Genomic DNA, 18,959 nt, shown 5'->3' on the forward strand with positions numbered 1-18,959 from the left:
TCTGCCAATAGTAACCACTACGGCCAATCAGCCCCTCCCCACGGCACCAGTTTCTGCCTATACCCACCTCATGGGCTTCCTCTGCTTTGCTGGTTCTTCAGCTCAGGCTTGCAAGTTTGCATCAGCCCAGCCAAGGTTAGCTCACTCAACCCCTCCACAGTGGGTAGCCGTGTTAGTCTGTTTGCAGTAGTCAAAAAGGGCAAGAGTCCAGTAGCACCTTAAAGACTAACAAAAATATTTTCTGGTAGGGTATGAGCTTTCGTGAGCCACAGCTCACTTCTTCAGAGAAGAAGTGAGCTGTGGCTCATGAAAGCTCATACCCTACCAGAAAATATTTTTGTTAGTCTTTAAGGTGCTTTTCAACCCCTCCAGTTCTTCAGTTACCCCTGGCTACAGTATGGTTGCCACGGGTCTAAGGTTAAGAGTTGTTTTGGACATGATTCAAACTGACATTATTGAGATGTCAAGAAACAGGAAGGGCAGATTACCTGAGCCTCCTACTCTTTTAACATCTTCATCACTTTGGGCATTTTCTCACTTTGTTTATTGGGCTTTTCTATGCCAGTTGTAGGCCATGCCCAGACATGAAAAATCCTTCTCTTATATAGAAGTGAATTGCAAGAGACTCTTGGGCAATACATCTATAAGAAACTGGATTGTAATAGTCAGGAAGACCCTAGGCAGGTCCTGTGTAAAGAACGTACAATGAGCACATGTGTCCCCTGCCCCATGAGTGTTTCTATATGGACTGTGTTGATCATTCTCACTCTCTTCTCTAGGCTGAAGAAGAGTTAGTAAAAGCTCAAAAAGTGTTTGAGGAGATGAACATTGATCTTCAAGAAGAACTGCCTTCACTATGGAATAGGTGAGCCTGTCAGCCCTTGGCCCACAGAACCAGAAATCACCACAAAGTCATATAGAGTCCAAACAGATGGCTTTTACTGGTCAATTAGGCATACAGTGCAAACGAATAAAATGACAGCTATGAGAGGCTCACTAGCTGGGAGATATTATAAGGCAGGGAAGGCGGGAGATTACACGTACAGGCTGAATACAGTTTCTCAGGAGCTGGGTTCCCAGGCCTAGGTATGCGACCTTGGGGGGCAGACAATACAACGCAGAGACAGAGGCAATAACGAAACCGAGATAGCAGCCTGACATTCTGCTCCCCTCAAGGCCCCCTCCCAGTTCGCAAGGGGGCTGGCCGATCTGGGTAAGCAATGTGAAAGGCGTCGACGAGGTCGGGGGCGGAGACATCCCGTGCACGTACCCATTCGTCATAGGCAGGGGGGAAATGTTTCCAACGGACCAAATATTGCAGGTTGCCATGGTGAACACGGGAGTCAAGGATCTTGGAGACTTCGAAGTGTTCCTCCCCCCCCACCATGATGGGTTGCGCAGGAGGTGGGTCCGGATGCCATCGTGGAGAAGCAACATGGGGTTTGAGGAGGCTAATGTGGAAAACAGGATGCACACGCCTCAAGGATTTGGGGAGAGCCAGTTCCACCGTGACAGGGTTTATGACCCGGGTGATGGGGAAAGGGCCAATGTATTTGGCACTGAGCTTATGGCACGGTTGGGTGGAACGGAGATTTTTGGTGGAAAGGTAAACCAAAGTACCCACTTGCAGATCACCCCCGGGGGAGCGATGTTTGTCAGCTTGTGCTTTGTATTTACGTTTGGCTCGGTCGAGGTTGCTAACGAGCCAGGGCCAAGTGGTACGGAGGGCGTGTGCCCAGGAGGCAATGTCGGGGTTCCCCTCCCCCTCTATATCATCTGTAGGAGCGATGGGACTGAAATCTTGTCCATACACAGCAAAAAATGGGCTAAAACCTGTGGATTGATGCATGGCATTATTGTAGGCATATTCTGCTAAAGGTAACAGTTCTACCCAGTTATCCTGGTGGTAGTTAACATAACAGCGTAAATAACATTCAAGTACAGCATTGACACGTTCAGTTTGACCATCAGTTTGAGGATGGTATGCACTAGACAACCCTTGTTCCACTCCCACCAACTTGAGGAAAGCTTTCCAAAACTTAGAAACGAAACCACTGCCGCGGTCACAAATTATCTTACGCGGAAACGAATGTAAACGAAAGATATGCGTCACGAAGAGGCGGGCCAGTTTCTGAGCAGAGGGGATTCCTGCGCATGGAATCAAATGTATTTGCTTAGAAAACAAATCAGTAACAACCCACAATACAGTTTTACCCCCACTGAGAGGGAGATCAGTCATGAAGTCCATAGCAATCACTTCCCAAGGTTTGCTGGGCGTTTCAAGAGGTTGTAGCAGTCCCGGGGGTTTGCCCTGCGATCGTTTCGCAGCGGCACAAACGGGACAGCTGCGGATGAAGGAGTCAATGTCGGAACGCATTCCCCCCCACCAGAACTGTCTGCGCAATAAGTGAAGGGTTTTCAGGAACCCAAAGTGCCCAGCTGTTTTGGCTCCATGGGCTAAATGTAAAACGTCCTTTCGGAGAGCCTTGGGGACATATAATTTCGAGTCCTTGTACCAGGATCCTCCTTGTTCCAAAACACCAGGAGGTAGGGTATGAGCGGAACGTTCTAAAAGGCACTGATCCCGAAGGACAGTTAAAAAGGACTCGGAAATGGGGATTTTGGAGGGGGCCCCCCCGTCGGCCATGGAGATCTTAGAAACAGTTATGGGGCTAGTGCTTATGTGCGGCGGCGCGCAGACTGCAGGCGGCTGGGCGGTCGGAGGAGTAGGAAGGGCGGGAACTCCGGTTTGTTGTGGTGGCGGCTGGGCAGCCGGTTGAGCTGGCGGAGCTTGTACGTTGGGTAAGGTGTGTTGATGCTGGGATCGAGTTTGTACAGCCAGCATAGGTAGAGCCCCACGTTGCATAGGGGTGAACAGAGAGTTGGTGGGTCTTTCGAGTTTTACCGGATATTGTGGTAAACGGGAGAGGGCATCCGCAAGAACGTTCTGTTTCCCAGGGACGTGCTTCAGGGTGAAACGGAACTGCGCAAAGAACTCCGCCCACCGTTGTTGTTTCGCCGATAGCTTATGGGACCCCGTGAGGGCAGCTAGATTTTTGTGATCGGTCCAAACCTCAAAGGGGACTTTAGACCCCTCCAAGAATTGTCGCCATAGAGTCAGTGCATGATGAACTGCTGAGGCCTCTTTCTCCCAGATGGGCCAGTTTAATTGAGCGTGCGCAAATTTTTTTGAAAAGTAAGCGCAAGGGTGAAGAAGACCATCCGGTCCTTGCTGGAGGAGAGCCCCTCCCATGGCTACATCGGAAGCATCGACTTGCACAATGAACATTTGATTTGGGTCTGGGTGCTGTAGCACCGGCTCCGAAGTGAAGAGGCGTTTGAGGGCTAGAAAGGCGGCTTGGCATTGCTCAGTCCATAGGATTTTCGCGGAGGGCAAGGCAGCCGAGCTTATTTTTCCCTTAGTTTTCAGTAGGTCCGTAATGGGTAGAGCCACCTGGGCGAAGTTAGGGATGAATCCTCGATAGAAGTTTGCAAATCCCAGAAACTGCTGGACTTGCTTCCGGTTGGTGGGGGGAGTCCAATCGAGGACGGCTTGGACTTTGGCGGGGTCCATGCGAAGACCTTGGTGGGAGATGATGTATCCCAAAAACGTGAGTTTGCTTTGGTGAAATTCGCACTTAGCTAGTTTTGCGAAAAGTTGATGGTTACGCAGGCGTTGCAGAACTTCCCTGACCAGAGCCACATGCTCGTCCATAGTTTTCGAATAAATGAGAATATCATCTAAGTAGACCACCACCCCACGATATAGAAGGTCATGTAGGATTTCATTGATGAGTTGCATGAAGACCCCCGGAGCCCCTTTTAATCCGAACGGCATCACAAGGAATTCATACATTCCGAAACAGCTAGAGAAGGCAGTGAGGTGCTCATCCCCTTCGCGGATACGGACTCGGTAGTAAGCTTCCACCAAGTCTAATTTAGAGAACACACGGCCTTCCTGTAATTGTCCCAAAATATCGGATATTAATGGGATAGGATAGGCATTGGTCTGGGTAACCGCATTGAGCTTTCTGAAGTCAATGCACAGGCGAAGGTCGCCCTCTTTTTTCCGGACGAAAAACGCGGGGGCCGAGTTTGGGGCATTCGAAGGGCGAATGAACCCTCTGGCGAGGTTTTTGTCCAAAAAGTCCCGGAGGACAGTGCGCTCGGAAGCGCTCATAGGGTAAATCTTACTCTTGGTTAATGTGCAGTCCTTTACCACTTCAATCGCACAGTCTGAGGCCCGGTGGGGGGGTAAGGCATCACATTCCTTAAGGTCGAAGACATCTTCAAAGTCTCGGTATACAGCGGGTAGAGCCGGTGGTGCTGGGGCAGTAGAGGTTAATGCTGGAACGGGCGGATATGGCAGAGCAAAGTTTTGCCGATGTTGGTCGCAGGTGGGACTAGCGAAGGAGATAGTGTTTGTATCCCAATCAATACTGGGACTATGTCCTTTAATCCAGTTAATTCCCAAGACCACTTCAAATCGGATAGGGGCTATAGTGAAGTCTATTTGTTCCCAGTGGGAACCAATTCCCATTGCCACCCCTATGGTGCGGTGATCAACTGGACCCCCCTGGAAATGGCTTCCGTCCATTTGGGCAAATTGGACGGGGGCGGGTAAAGCCTCAGAGTCGGCTCTGAGTGCAGCAAAAGTGGTTTCGCTTATGAGAGTGCGACAGCAACCGGAGTCAATTAGTGCTTTGACGGGGATTTGTGGGCCACCGTTAAGTTGCTGTAAAACTGCATCCACGTAGACGGTGGAGTCCACGTCTTTAATTTTGGTAGGAGCATTCGGTTTGATAGGAAGATCCTGAGAGGTCTGTGGAGACGCTCCATTCACCACAGACCGGAGCCGTTTTTTGACAAGTCGAGGGGAGATTCCAGGTTTAAGGCTGGAGAAATCCAAGGATTTTCCTCATCCGAAGAGGGAAAATCGTCCCCCAATGGGGCACTTGTAATCCGAGACCCGGCGGGGTCGTTGGTAGTAGGCAGGGAGGCTGGGTCCCCGGCATGGAGTGCAGAGGGTGTGGGTCTTCCCGGAGCTGCGCTGCGGGTGGCCGCGGTGCCTCTGCGTGGTGGACGACCTCGGGCGCGGGTTGTTGTGCTGGGACGAAATATTTCCTGGCGGCGTGGGCAAACGGCTGCAAAGTGGCCCATTTCTCCGCAAGTAAGACAGGCACCCCTCTGAAATCGGGCTTCACGTTCCTGGGGCGGACGTGGGGGATTTCGTGGGACGAGCAGTGGTGCCTTGGGTTGAGGCTTTTGGGTGCCTTTTTCCTTGTGCTTTTGACGGACGAGAGAAATGAAGCGTCGGCGGCTTTCCACTTCCTCGGCTAATAGGATCCAGTCTTCGAGGGTATCGGGATCGCCTCGCATGTAAGACCAGTTCAAAATGTCAGGATGCAAGGCTTCCCTGAAATGATGGATCAGGGTGGTCTCGGGCCAACCTACAATTTTACTTGCCAGTCGTTGAAATTCATCGGCAAATTCTCGAACTGTAGCAGAGCCTTGTTTTAATTGTAAGAGTTCCGTTTTGGCTCTTTCCCCCAGGAAGGGGTCCTCAAACCTCCTTCTCAGGGCAGTCATGAAGTTGTTGAGGGAACGAATAGCACGAGAGCGGGTGTCAAACTGGAGGACCATCCAGTCAGCCGCTTTACCTGTCAGAAGGGAAGCTACGTAACGCACCCGGCTGTCTTCCGTGGGGAAAAGTTGTCCCTGTTCTCGCATATAACTGTCCACTTGATGCAAGAAACAAGGCAAAGTCTCGAGAGATCCGTCATACGTAGTCCTCAATTTGAGTTGCTTCCAAGGGCCGGGCGCAGGTTGACCCGGTTGCATGGGTGGTCCGGGCGGAGGGACAACAGGAGCTCCAGGAGGCAAGGGTGGAGCAGGCACATTAGCGGGTGGTTGCACGGGTGGTCCGGGCGGAGGAGCAACAGGAGCTCCAGGAGGCAAGGGTGGAGCAGGCACATTAGCGGGTGGCTGTACGGGTACCCCCTGACCCGGTATCGGAACGGGCTGTCTCAGAGCTATCAGGGTTTGTTGTAATTGCCTGTTCTCCTGAAGCATACGTTCCATTACTTCCTGGAGTTGATCAACACGGTCGGAGAGCTCCCGATTCTGGGCTCTTAAGAGATGAGCCTCCTCACTTGGGCCACCAGTAAGATGAGGCTTACTGGTCCGGAAGCTTGTGGCCCATTGAGAGCTATCCCCATATAAATCCTCGTCTTCAGACTCTTCTGAGTCTCGACGTCGGTCAGCCAAACGGCGTGCGCGTTGGGTCGCGCGCGACGGGACAAACGCCGGGGAAAAGGACAGACCTGATAGCCCTAGTACATTGCCTTTAGGGCGCGTGTCCACGTTCGCCTGATTCCTAATCCTTGCTGCCGCCGCCCTGGCTGCTTCCGCAGCCTCTCTCTCTCTTGCGACCTTAGCCGCTTCGGCGGCTTGCTGATCCGCAAGAACTTTGGCGTTCTCAAGTCTCAGGGCAGCCTCTGCCGTAATGCGCGGCAAAAGTTCTGTCTCCAGGAGTGAGAGTATGGGGTCGGGTTCCCCGCCCAGCAGAGGTTGTACTCGAACCGCCAGTGCGGGTGCCTCGGCTCCGAAGGTCGAGGTCAAAACTTGAGCCAAGGTGGCTACCGGGGTGTCCTTTGTACATTCCACAAGGAGAAGAGCGGTGCTAATAGCGACTCGTTTGGCCTCAGCCTGACAGCTGGCTGCATTCGGGATCAGGGAAAAACCCTCCGGTGGGGCTCCCGCCATGGTAGAAAGAGTTTCTCGAGAAATAAGATTATCCAGAAGTCCAGTTAATATTTGTAAATCCTCAGTCGCCAATCGGGCATCGTCCAGTAATTGATCCAAGTCCTGAAGATCTAGACGAGCATCAGTATCCTCCGACGTTAACATCCAGAGACGTCCTTTAAGAGATTGCCACTGTTCCTGTACCAGTCCCCTCAAGCGGCAAACCTCTCGGGTCGTCCGGAAAAGTTCAGCGATTAAGTCTTGTAACAGAGTAGGATCCTCAGAGAAGGGCTCCAGGGTGTAGATCACCTGGAGAGCACAGCTCCCATCCAAATGGCAGGCGAACCCCCCTGGGCTCCAGCCTGGCTAGTAGAATGGTGAAGAGAAGGAGATAGCTGTCATAATGTCAGCCCTTGGCCCACAGAACCAGAAATCACCACAAAGTCATATAGAGTCCAAACAGATGGCTTTTACTGGTCAATTAGGCATACAGTGCAAACGAATAAAATGACAGCTATGAGAGGCTCACTAGCTGGGAGATATTATAAGGCAGGGAAGGCGGGAGATTACACGTACAGGCTGAATACAGTTTCTCAGGAGCTGGGTTCCCAGGCCTAGGTATGCGACCTTGGGGGGCAGACAATACAACGCAGAGACAGAGGCAATAACGAAACCGAGATAGCAGCCTGACAGAGCCCAGGAGGCAGTTCTGTAGCTTGATAATGTATTTACTTATTGGAGAATATATGAAAGAGATTTGGGGTAGCCACATGAAAAACCAAACTGTTGCATCGGTCCAGTGAAGCTCATGTGATGTGGTCCATGCTTACCACTGTGGCCCTTCAAGTGCCTGAAGAATTGGAAATTTGGAAGAATGGGGTGGAATGGGCAGCTAACAATATATTTTTGAACCACCCTTTTGGCTCCATTGACTTGTATTGTGTTTTGTCTACCAGTCGTGTTGGATTTTATGTCAACACATTCCAGAGTATTGCAGGCTTGGAGGAGAACTTCCATAAGGAAATGAGCAAGGTGAGGATGAATGATACTCTCTTTTCCTGTTGCATATTATCGATAAAGCTCCTGGGTGTGTTCCGCCCCCATTTTGATTGCCTTAGCATGGCTGACTGCATCACTTTATGGGACTCTGGAGTAATACCATTTCCAACTTCATTTTACAGACTAATTGATGTCTTCCTTTGGGGCACCTTTAAAATAAGTCGTTATTCTATATGGTCTTGTTCCCTCCATTTATTTTTTAATTGATCAGTCTTTCCATGGGCCTTATTAATTCATCCATCTAATTCATTGTTGTTAGACTTTGGAATGCTTAAGGGATTTCCTTTTTTTCTTGTGGAGACTCAGCTGTGGCACATTTTCAAGATTACTGACATACTATCGTCCTACATAATTCCCTTAAGTGACCTGAACGTAGATAGACTATCCTAAAGGGTATTTTGTATAATGCATACATTTAAGAAATTCACACTTGCTTTAGAAAACTAAATATCTCCATGTGGGAGTTTACTGAAACTGACTCCACCACTATGGTCTACAGTCATTCAGTGTTCTATGAGTGCTTTTGCACAAATTCTACAATAGGGAATTACTAAATGTAGGTATCAAGAGAGTGAATGCAGAATAAGGAAATTATGCACTCCCAGTTGAAGTTCAAGAAATCTTCATGGGTTTCATTATCTTACTATGTGGTTTCCATTTTTGTGGAAGGGAATAAGCAAGATAGAAATACTTTAGAAGAACAGAATGCTGGAGACAATCGAAAAAGCATTTCATACATATGGGGGTGAAAGTAACTTAATTGTTTTACTAGTTTTCTCTTTCTCAAGGGGCTTGAAGCAGAAGATGGGAGGAACCGCTTCTGTCACAGCTTAATTTTACCCCTAGGTACATAGTCTGTCCTGTGCCCCATGACTCAGAGTGATAAGCTGCAGTACTGCAGTCAAAGCTCTGCTCACAACCTGAGTTTGATCCTGATGGAAGTCAGTTTCAGGTAGCTGCCTCAGGGTTGACTCAGCCTTCTGAGGCTGGTAAAATGAGTACCCAGTTCACTGGGGGTAAAGTGTATATGACTGGGGAAGGCAATGGCAAACCACCCCGTAAAAATAGTCTGCCTAGTAAATGTTGTAATGTGACATCACCCCATGAGTCAGAAATGACCTGGTTTTTTGCACAGGGGACTACTTTTACCTTTATACTGTCTGTTTATGTCCCACAGAGAATCAGGAAGAAAGTGACAGTGGAATCCTAGCATTTATCTATATATTTTTATTTATTTTGTTTTATATCTTGCCTTTTTGCCAGAGAACTCAAGACTGTATAAAATACATAGTGTTCCAGATGCTCCCACATCCACACACTGACCAGATGCACATGTGTTTAGCTTCAGGAAGGTTGTTACATTATATGCATCCAGACCATGTTCTGGGCCTTAAAGTCAGATCCTCTGGTTGTGGCAGAGGTTCTCAGTTTAGCCCCCAAAATGTCTGTAAGAATTTGACAATGGCTGCAGAAGTCTATGCCAATTTGTGCAAAGGTGAAACGTAAAATCCAGTGGGGTCATTCTGTCACTCAATTTGTAGGGCAGGAAATCTCTCCTACTTAAAGTGAGTTTGGCACACTGTAGCATGTTGTGAAGCAAGCTTTTGGACAGTTTGTTATTACTTAGTAACAAGGTTTTGTATGCTGTTTTCTCATGGTGAAAGTTATGTGTGTGAAAGTTTTCATAAGAATTATTTGCCTTTTATTAGAGCTGTGGATAGAGAAGGTCAACTGAATTGCTGCCATATCAGACACATGGCTGTCAGCATGGATTAAATCCCTCCTCCTTCCCCAGTGTGGATGTTACGCTTGTCCTAAAATCTTGTGTGTGTGTGTGTGTCCCCCGTAGACTCTGATTCCATAGCAACCAAGTCTGCAGTTGTAGGCAAGTTTCATAGTTGCAGATGGGAAGAAAGAGCAGAAGGAAGGCATTAGTTCCCAAAGAGAAACAAAGACCCTGCGTTGATGCAAGGGTTCAATAATAGTGCAAGTGTGTGGTTGTTGGGGCAGAATGGAATAAAGACAGGAAACAGAAGAGACATGAGCTGAATTTGTTGGGTAAATGAGATACAGATTTTGCTCATATGGTTCCTGTTTCTGGATGTCAAATGATGCACATAGGGTTATGTGACTGTTAAGTAGAAGAAATTGGAACAAGACCATTTCCCTTCGGGCAGTGCCCTCTTCCTGGGGCTGTTGGTGTTCTTATACATTTCTGATATGGATTCTGAATCTTCTTTTTTGTACTGACTTTCAGTCTTTTCCCGTTTAGCTTTTTTTAAAATATTTTTTTTTGTTTCAGTTGAACCAAAACTTGAATGATGTCCTTGTGGATCTAGAGAAAGAACATGGAACCAGCACCTATCCTGTTAAAGCTCAGCCAAGGTTAGTGAGCACTGACTGACTACTTTTTCTCAAGGGCTATGAGAGAACCGCCTTGCGTTGCAGCAAGTTGGCCATGCAGTGTTTGTGCCAGTGCAAGCTTATGCAGTCCAAGTTCATTGGGTTTAGATGGAAGTAACTCTGCATAGGATAACATGTAGCTCCTTCTGTTTTGCACTGGTTGCCATTTCTGCCTGTTTTCTTCTGGCCAACTCAAGAACAGAGTCACTCAGTGCCTTCCTGTCTGTTCCTTTTCTAGAGCCATCCTTCCACCGTCTCCCAGTAGGCGCCAGACATTCTGTTCTTAACATACACTGAATACTGTGAAGGTGGGAATCACTGTTGAAAAAAGTACTATTTCATCAAAGGCACATTGTTTTTAATACAGTAGTATCTGAAGGGGAAGAAGAGGGAGAGAATTCACAAGAAAAGGGAAGAGATAGGAAATAATATCCCTTGTGCTTTTAAATGGGTGGTGTTCTCAGGGGTGGCTGCAACATTTTTCCTGTCTCTTTGCTTCTAATGGAGATAGATCATGATCGGTCGCTGTGTTAGACTGTCTGTAGCAGTAGAAAACAGCAAGAGTCCAGTAGCACCTTAAATTTCTGAAAGGGTATGAGTTTTCTTGAGTCAATACTCACTTCTTCAGATACCTGAAGAAGTGAGCTGTGACTCACGAAAGCTCATACCCTGTAAGCTCTAGCCCTGAGGCAAACCCATAAACAGATTTCAGCAGACGGCAAATCCACGAAAGCAGTTTTATTGGTTAGAATCGACAGGTTTCAGAAGCCATATTCAAAAGGACATTAGTAAGGGTCAAAGGCAAGGCACATAGCATATATGGGAGAGCAAAAGGAGATAACCGGTTATCCAGGCAACCCCTCCAACAGGCAGGAAGGAGCACTCGGCAATTCCCACAGTATGGGAATCTATGAAGACTAAAAATGGGGCTTAGACTGGCCTTGAACAGAATAGCACAACAGCACCTGGAAGCAGCACAACAACACTACCACATACCATCCTCATGGCCTGCACCTGACATACCCTTCCAAAAAATGTGTTAATCTTTAAGGTGCTACTGGACTCTTGCTCTTTTCTACTGTGCCTCTAATGGCAGACTGCCACAAAAGAGTTTAGTAACTGCAGCTTTTTCTGATATGGAGATATACCGTTGGGGAAGAACTTAGCCATCTACATTTCTGTGTGCTAGGATGCTATTTAAAGGTCTGTTTCCAAATATGTCAAACTATTTCTCAGCTGTGGGGCTGAAGACAGCCCCTGTGACTCTTTCAGACAATTCATAATTTCAAAGATGGAGTGAGATATCTCTTGCAAATTTAGTATAAATTGATAGGATTAACTCATGAAGAAATGCATTTAGGAGTCCATTTAGTTAAGCAGGAGGGCAGTTTTTTAAGGGCTGTCCTTAATATGAGAACTACTCTGTTAAATGAGCAAGTTCCTCCATTGCTATCTCACCCCTGTCTCCATGCAGCTGTTACATGTAGAAGGTTTCATTTCCCCTTCCTTTTAGTTCCCTATGATAATAGGCAATTGGGTCCTTGTCTGTCCCAGAAAGAGGAGTTATTACGTTGGAAAGATTATGTATTTCACTAAATGATTGAGTGGGAGGTTGTTCTAGATGGACTGTAAAGCCCCTTCTTACTCTGCTTTCTATTAATTGGACACCTTTGTTCTAGAAATAGGAAAGCTTATGTGCTGTTGAAGGAAAAGGTCAGGCAAACTGATCACTGTTAAGTCCGCATGGGGAGGACACACGAGGTCGAGACGGAGTTCCAACAACAACGCTTTATTGTAGTACAAGACAGAACTGAGAACTGTGAAAACCGGCCCCGCTTATATTCCCCCTGGCCGCGTGCGGCCACTCCCCCCTGATCCGTGATAGGAGGGAACAACCCCCGGGTCGCCAATAGCGCGACCTGGCTTAGGGCCAATGGGGCGCGCTGGCTCGGGCCAATCGCGCGAGCAGGGCTTAGGAGCCTTCGCCTGGAACTCAAGCTCCTCGGTTTCCCCCTGCTTACTATCCTAACTATGTACATACATAACAGTCACCATGATCCATTTCTGTTTTTGAAAGAACTCTTTACCACTTTTCAGCCAATCTACTTTGTTATTCTTTGGAAAGAAATTCAATGTGTCTTAGAACTTTGTTTGCTAAACACACCAACACAACTTTATAGCAAGAGGAAAAAGAAGGAATTTTATTGTTGGGATTGAATGTAAATTTTCTGCCTCCTCCTCAAAGTTCTTACAGTTAAGGGGAAGGCAGGCCTCACTAAATGGATGAGATGGCCTCTGGCTCTCTCCCAAATTCATGAGTGATGAAGCAATTTAGGAACTCAGACTCCCAGCTGTGTGTGCAGTAATGCGATAAATGTGCCAACAGCATTAAGGAAAAGATAACCGGGGCTTGGATGCGCTGCTTTAGGAAAGCAAATGGAAGCTAGTGTGGAATCTTCACCTACTGCTTTACATCTGGTCTTGTGCTCAGTCACTCTGTTGCATACACATGCACAGATGTTTTCAAATGTGAAATTGAAGGGCAATTGACTAAGGAAGCCCTGTGGTCTGCCATTTCTTAACCTCTTATATGGAACATTAGCTTGAACCCATGGTTAGATTACTGCTGTTAAAGTATCATTCATATGCACAGTTCTTCCCAACAACTGACGCTAGTTAAAATGTTAAAATCTAAGATGCCAGAAGGAGAGAGAAGAGATTGGAAGTCAATGAGCAACACACATTACGTGGTATCTTTACCTGGTGGTTGTGCTTGCTGTGAAATTGTACACCTACATATTAGTCCTCTAAAAGAAAAACACTGAACAAAGGGAGGGTGAATATCATTTCCCTTGACAGGGCAATCACAATGTTTGGGTGATCATTTTCAATTGGTGAAAGCACATGGAAGTTGGAAAGGTTAATTTTCCTCCTGCATCATGGCCCCAATCTGAATCTGAGCCCCATGCAACAGCCATTATTCTTTCCAAAACACTGATGTCACTTCTTGCATCTGTTTTGGCCCTTGGCTTTATCTCTTTAACTTCATCTTGGTTGCTCTAACTGCTTTGATTCAATGCAACTTTTTCAAATTTTAGTGTTTCTATTTCAATTCAATTATTTCTGATAACAATTTGGAAGAAGCTCTGCCACAATGGAAGCTACACTTCTATCCTGAGATGGATTCTTTTTGTCCTATTACTCTTGCTGTGATGTTTGCCAGCACAACACTGGTTTGAAGACAAAGGGGCCTTGTAATAAGAATTGTGAGGTGATGAAAAGGGAAGATTTAGGGGCACAGTGAGTGGCCTCTCTAGTGATACATTCTAAGATGCCAGAAGGAGAGAGTGCCCTGCTACAGCATCTAGGACCTGAGTCAGATGCCCGTCTCCCCTTCCAACACCCTCCCCACCCTCTTCAAAGATATCAAGTCTGTCTGCTGCAATGCCTACTACCCAGCCATTGACTCTGGGTACTTCACAATCCCCTGCCCCCTCAGTGATACCTCCCCAGAGAACCCCCCCTTCTTAGAGCAGGCACGCATTTATTTACTTCATTTACTGCATTCATATCCCACCTTTCTTCTCAATGGGGATCCAAAGTGGTTTACATCTTTCTCCTATCCTCCATTTATCTTCACACCAATCCTGTGTGGGAGGTTAGGTTGAGTTTGTGTGATTGGCCCAAGGCCACCCAGCTAGCTTCTATGGCACGAGTGGGGGTTTGAACCTAAGGCTCTGAGATCTTAGTCTGACACTCTAACCACCATCCCACAGTGGCTCATTCCACCCACTGGCCCATCCCCCCTTCACACTGCAGCCATTGAGTTGAGAGGGGGGACCAGGTGTGAGGTCAGCCTTGGAGGTTCTGCTAGGCCCCTGCTATGTTTGGCAGAAGACCATGACGAGGGACCAGAGGCCACTTGCACAACCATCCAGAGCCACCCAAGAGCCCTCCCTCTTGTACGTCATCAGGCAGACCTTGGGGGAGTCACAGATGGGGTGGGGATGGAGTGGGGCAGGGAGGGGTGTGGAGCACCTGCCATGCAGTCAGAACCAAACAGACAGAGACTCAGTTGTAACACAAGATAGAGTTTATTGAACTTGAAAGCATGGTGAGGTCTGATGACTCAAGTTGCCACCTCCCTGAGGCCATGGGGAGATGGACTAAGCCTTCCCTGGCACTGTATGCATCTAAGTGGGCTGGTGTCTCAGGTGGAACTTGGAAGGGCTGGCTAGGTGCAACACCACTCCAGGGGGCAGGCTGGAACAGCAGACTGAGCAGAGTGTGTGGGGGGAAACGGCACTAACCACACCCAGAGGTCTCCCTTGAATCCTCACTTGCAGGAAAGCAAAACAGAGACACATGCAGCAACAAGTGGCCAGGAATGTCTTGCAGGGTGCAGCCATGTTGGTCATGTCCCACCAGCGACTCCACTATGTGGCCCATGGGGCAGAACTCTGCTGCAACTCACCCCCCCCCCCCCCGAGGCACAGGCTGGTGCCATCTGAACTACTCTCACCAGTCCTGTGTTGAAGCGCTCAGCGACTGCTAATGATCCATCCACCATGGCAGCAGCTGCTCAAGGCTGTGTTCCTGAAAGTGAATGAGTTAAGGGTTGTTTGGCAACGTACTCCACATAGAATGGAGGGGCTCCACCACACAACACCAATAAAGCACCCTGTCTGGGTGGGAGATGGGAGCCTGCTAAAGGAATGAGCTTACAGCCCAGTGCGGAGCTGAAAATATGGGCCCCTTCCCCACACCATCTCTCTCAGCTTTTATGATGCACCAATCCCCCTTGTGCACGAGGGGCCATGGTGCCAGGAGGCTGTGGCTCATGTGCTCCTGCATAGGGTTCCAGGTCCCCCTTGGCCACTGGTTGGGGAAATGGGGTAGGGTTGTCAGATCCAGGTTAGGAATCTCCTGGAGATTTGGAGATGGAGCCTGGATTTGGGGATGGAGTCTACCCCACAAAGCATCCATTTTCTCCAGGGGAACTGATCTCTGTAGACTGGAGATGAGCTGTAATTCCAGGGGATCCCCAGGTCTCACCTGGAGGCTAACATCCCTACTCCCGCACAACTGCAGTGCAACTGGGCTTGGGTGTTCCTGGGCTGAAAGTGCTTATGGAGCTGACTAACTCCAGCCGTGGTCCTAGAACTGCCACAAAACACACTGGTGTGGGGCTGTGGTGGTGCTTGAGAGTGGTGGAATAGCACTGGGGGTTTGCACCAGTGTAACTAGCCCTTATGGCAGCGTAACTCAAGAGATATGCTGGTGTAAAGGTCAATCTCTGAGCACATCCCCACCCTAGGATTGCACTGTCAGATTCCAATGAGTACAAGAGTATTCTCAGTTCATTCTAATAAGGGACTTGTGAGGGGCAATGGGCAGCTCCTGAATGTGATTCAGGGTACCCACTTTGATTCTCAACCATTCCCACCATACTTTCTGTTATAACTTTTAGGGGCCTAGAGGGAGAGATGGTGATAAGTAGTGTGCAAAGGGAAGGAAGGAGGCCTTTACCCCGACCTAACCTCGAAGCATTTGCATAGCAGTTAGTGGATGTTTCTTTACCGAGAAGGTTCAATATCCATCGTGTGAAGTCTGGACCAAGCCTGTCTGATTTATGTTTGGTTTAGTATCTTCATGATAACTGTGTTGGCTTGTGCATCTGTTAGTGTAGTTATGTTGTTTTGTGACGGAGATCATTGATGTGTGCCATCCTCAACAGAAAGAAAACTAAACTGTTCTCCAGGCTGAGGAAAAAGATCAGCAGGTACTGGTATGGCAAGCTGCATTCTGTGAAAGCTGTGACTGGGATGTTAAAGTTCAAAAACAAGACTGATGTCTAATAGCATAGTGTATTGTTGACTTGGTGGCTGGAATGGAATTCCTTGCATGGTTCCATCTGCTCTGCCTTGGAATTGTTTTGGGTTCTTTGTGTGTCTGAATAATCCAAATAACGTGTTTTAAGTCTTTGTTCTAATATCTTCCTTGTTTTTGCACCTCAATTAAAAATCCAGGGTTTTTTAGTAGACCTTAAAATGAAGCATCTGTATGTATTCCAAAAGCATCATTGGGGGGAGGAATGATAGTAATACCTTCCTGTCTGCTCATGCTGTGCACACGCACTACAGATAGTTGCTTAACATAGCAAATAAAAGTTGCTCTTTCTGTAATGGGCAATGACCTGATATGCAGAAATCGGCATGTGAAGTTTCCCATGGCATGGAGCTAAATATTGTCATATGCTAATGTCAGTATATCAAGCTTTTTTTCAAGGAACTACTACAGGATTCAGTCCAAACGTTGGTGGCCCCACTTTGAGGATACTGATAACAGGGGGTACCAGTTAAGAAGAAAGCTCAAGTGTGAGGAGATTTGTTTTGTTTTTCACCACAAGGCACAAGGAAATCACAGCTCTTCCAGTGTCTGTGTTCTTCATCCCCTCTGGTGGATTTGCCTCTCCCACAAAACCATCTGTTTTTTTTCTTTCTAGAAAATTATTATAATGTTTCTTTCTGCCTTCCCCACACCCTTTCTTCTTCTGTCATATCCTGGAGTGACATAAATTATGGTTTTATCCTGAAGGCACTGCTTTTCAGTTGTGAAGAGGAACAAAATTAATTCTGTTCAGTGCTTCTACATTGTCCCTAGAAATTATGTAGCCTGCAAGGGAGCCAGGTTTTTTCATTCATCTACTAATTAGCCTGCTAAATAAAATTTGCACAGCGGCATATATTTCTGTGTTACTCTGCACTGAGAGAGCTCTCAGTGTTGCCTTTCTACCATCTTATGACTAAATTATCTGTGTGCCGTCAGTTTGGCTTTTGAAGCTTAAAAGTCTGGAACCTTACTGAATAAGGTCCCAGCAAGGCAGTTGGGTAGAAATGGTTGTGGGTGTGTTTTGTTGGCTCACCTCTTATTACTTGAACCTATACCTTCCATGTAATTCACTGCCGGTCAAATGGTAACCTTGTAGAGTATGTTTTCTTAGAAATGAGTCCTATTGAGTTAAGAGAGCCTCATAAAAATGCAGCCATAGAGGATTTTTGAAAAGAGCAAATGTTGAATTTTAAGGACACAAGAACCCTGCCAGATCAGACCCATGGTCCATCTGAGTCAGCATCTTGTTTCACACAGCAGCCAACCAGTTGTCCTGGAGTGACAACAAACAGGGCATAGAGGCCAAGACCTTCTCCTGATGTTGCCTTCTAGCACTGGAATTCAGTGATTTGTTGCCTCTGGATATGACGGTTCCCTTAAGTCTTTGTGGCTAATGGCTTTTGATGGCCCTATTTTCCATGAATTTGTCTGACCATCTTTTAAAGCCATCTGTGTTTGTGGCCATGCAAACCACCTCTGATGCTTGTTTCTCAAACAAACAAGATGGTTCAGTGCAGCTTCTCTGCTCTCCTCTTTAGCCGGCTACATTATGTATAGCTTTAGTGTGAGCTCTATCAGTAGGCACTTCTCATGGCTAGTGAATGACTTTTGGGTTTTGGAGACTGTGGTAGCTACTGTGCAATGCAGAATGAGGCTGAAGTTCTTGCTTCACATACTGGATATGCTGTTTAAAACTAAGCAGTATTTTAATCAAAATCCATCTCTTCATAGTTGAAATCACAGGTTCTAACAATTTATTGCATGCGCTATCATTATGGGCCAGGTATTGATCATCAGCACACTTTTATTCCTACCAAAAGGAATCCCTCATCCCATATGCCAACAGGCCACTGGACCTTCTCTTATGGTCTAGGAATAATATATTGTTGCTACTTTATGCTCTTGGTTTTCCTTTCTCAGGTAGAAGGTACACATGCAGACACACTGAAGGGCCCCAGGCAAGGAGCATTTCTGTAGCATCCCTGTGCCATGTCTCCAAGAATTGTTAAATGACACATTAAAATGCTGATTCTGAACCTCTCTTTCTTTCTCTCTTTCCTGCAGTGACAGTACCCCTGCAAAAGCAAACAAAACCCCTTCATCTCCACCTGATGGGACTCCCATCACCAGCCCTGAGACCAAGGCAATCAACCATGAGCTGGAGCCATCCACTCTGGAAACCCCTGGGGGAGGCATCCCTAAGTCTCCATCTCAGGTAGTGAGGGTTGCTGCCTCTGCTTTGTTTTTTTGGGAGATGCAAGGTCACCTCTATCCTGCTCAGGTTTCTCTAGTGACTACTGAATGTTGAATCCTTGTCTTCTCTCCACTCTTCTTCAGTTCTAGATACTGGAAGCATCCTGAATTTCTTTTAATGTTGTTCTGGTTTAATGCAATGTCTTTGAGTAGAAATGGGCCACAGTAGTTCCTCTTCAGCAGCACAATGGGTCCGTCATGCAAGACTAACCTTGTCTTGTTCTCTACTATGTCTGGTAAATGATTGTACATAAAAGCAAGAAAAGGTATGGCTAAGCAAAGAAGGCCGGGGTCGGCATGTGTTGGTGTTGGTACAGCTTCTTGAAGACCACTAGAAATAGTGAAACAGGAAGTCAATGAAATGGGAAGTCAATGAAACCAGGCACCTAGTAGAATAAGGAAGACAATTTGATGCCTAAAAAGCAAGGCAGGTGGTTTTGTTAGTTGGAAAGGGTAAATTAGGTAAGCAGGTAAATCAATTGACTTAGATACAGGGTAAAGACATACAGGTGACAATTTCAAGAGTTCTGGTTCTCATAGTTTGTGTGGACTGCTCTTTGAAATTCAATATGGCACAAAGACTACAGAACAGATCCTGTCCTCTGTAA

At 47.1% G+C, this 18,959-nt stretch overlaps 1 protein-coding gene across 16 annotated transcripts in view; it reads left to right on the plus strand.

Annotated features, from left to right (window-relative positions):
* The window catches only part of BIN1 (bridging integrator 1), a 219,188-nt gene that overhangs the window by 168,511 nt on the left and 31,718 nt on the right, over positions 1-18,959 (plus strand). For 11 of the 16 annotated variants that reach the window (XM_056861325.1, XM_056861329.1, XM_056861333.1 and 8 more), the window contains 5 exons: positions 780-865; positions 7,701-7,776; positions 10,106-10,188; positions 15,944-15,988; positions 18,163-18,313. In XM_056861325.1, the coding sequence (XP_056717303.1) occupies positions 780-865; positions 7,701-7,776; positions 10,106-10,188; positions 15,944-15,988; positions 18,163-18,313 (441 nt within the window). The remainder of the gene's footprint in view (positions 1-779; positions 866-7,700; positions 7,777-10,105; positions 10,189-15,943; positions 15,989-18,162; positions 18,314-18,959) is intronic. The other 5 variants (XM_056861327.1, XM_056861332.1, XM_056861331.1 and 2 more) reach the window with 1 other exon arrangement.

The sequence above is a fragment of the Euleptes europaea genome, chromosome 15, assembly GCF_029931775.1.
Source record: "Euleptes europaea isolate rEulEur1 chromosome 15, rEulEur1.hap1, whole genome shotgun sequence".
NCBI lineage: Eukaryota > Metazoa > Chordata > Lepidosauria > Squamata > Sphaerodactylidae > Euleptes > Euleptes europaea.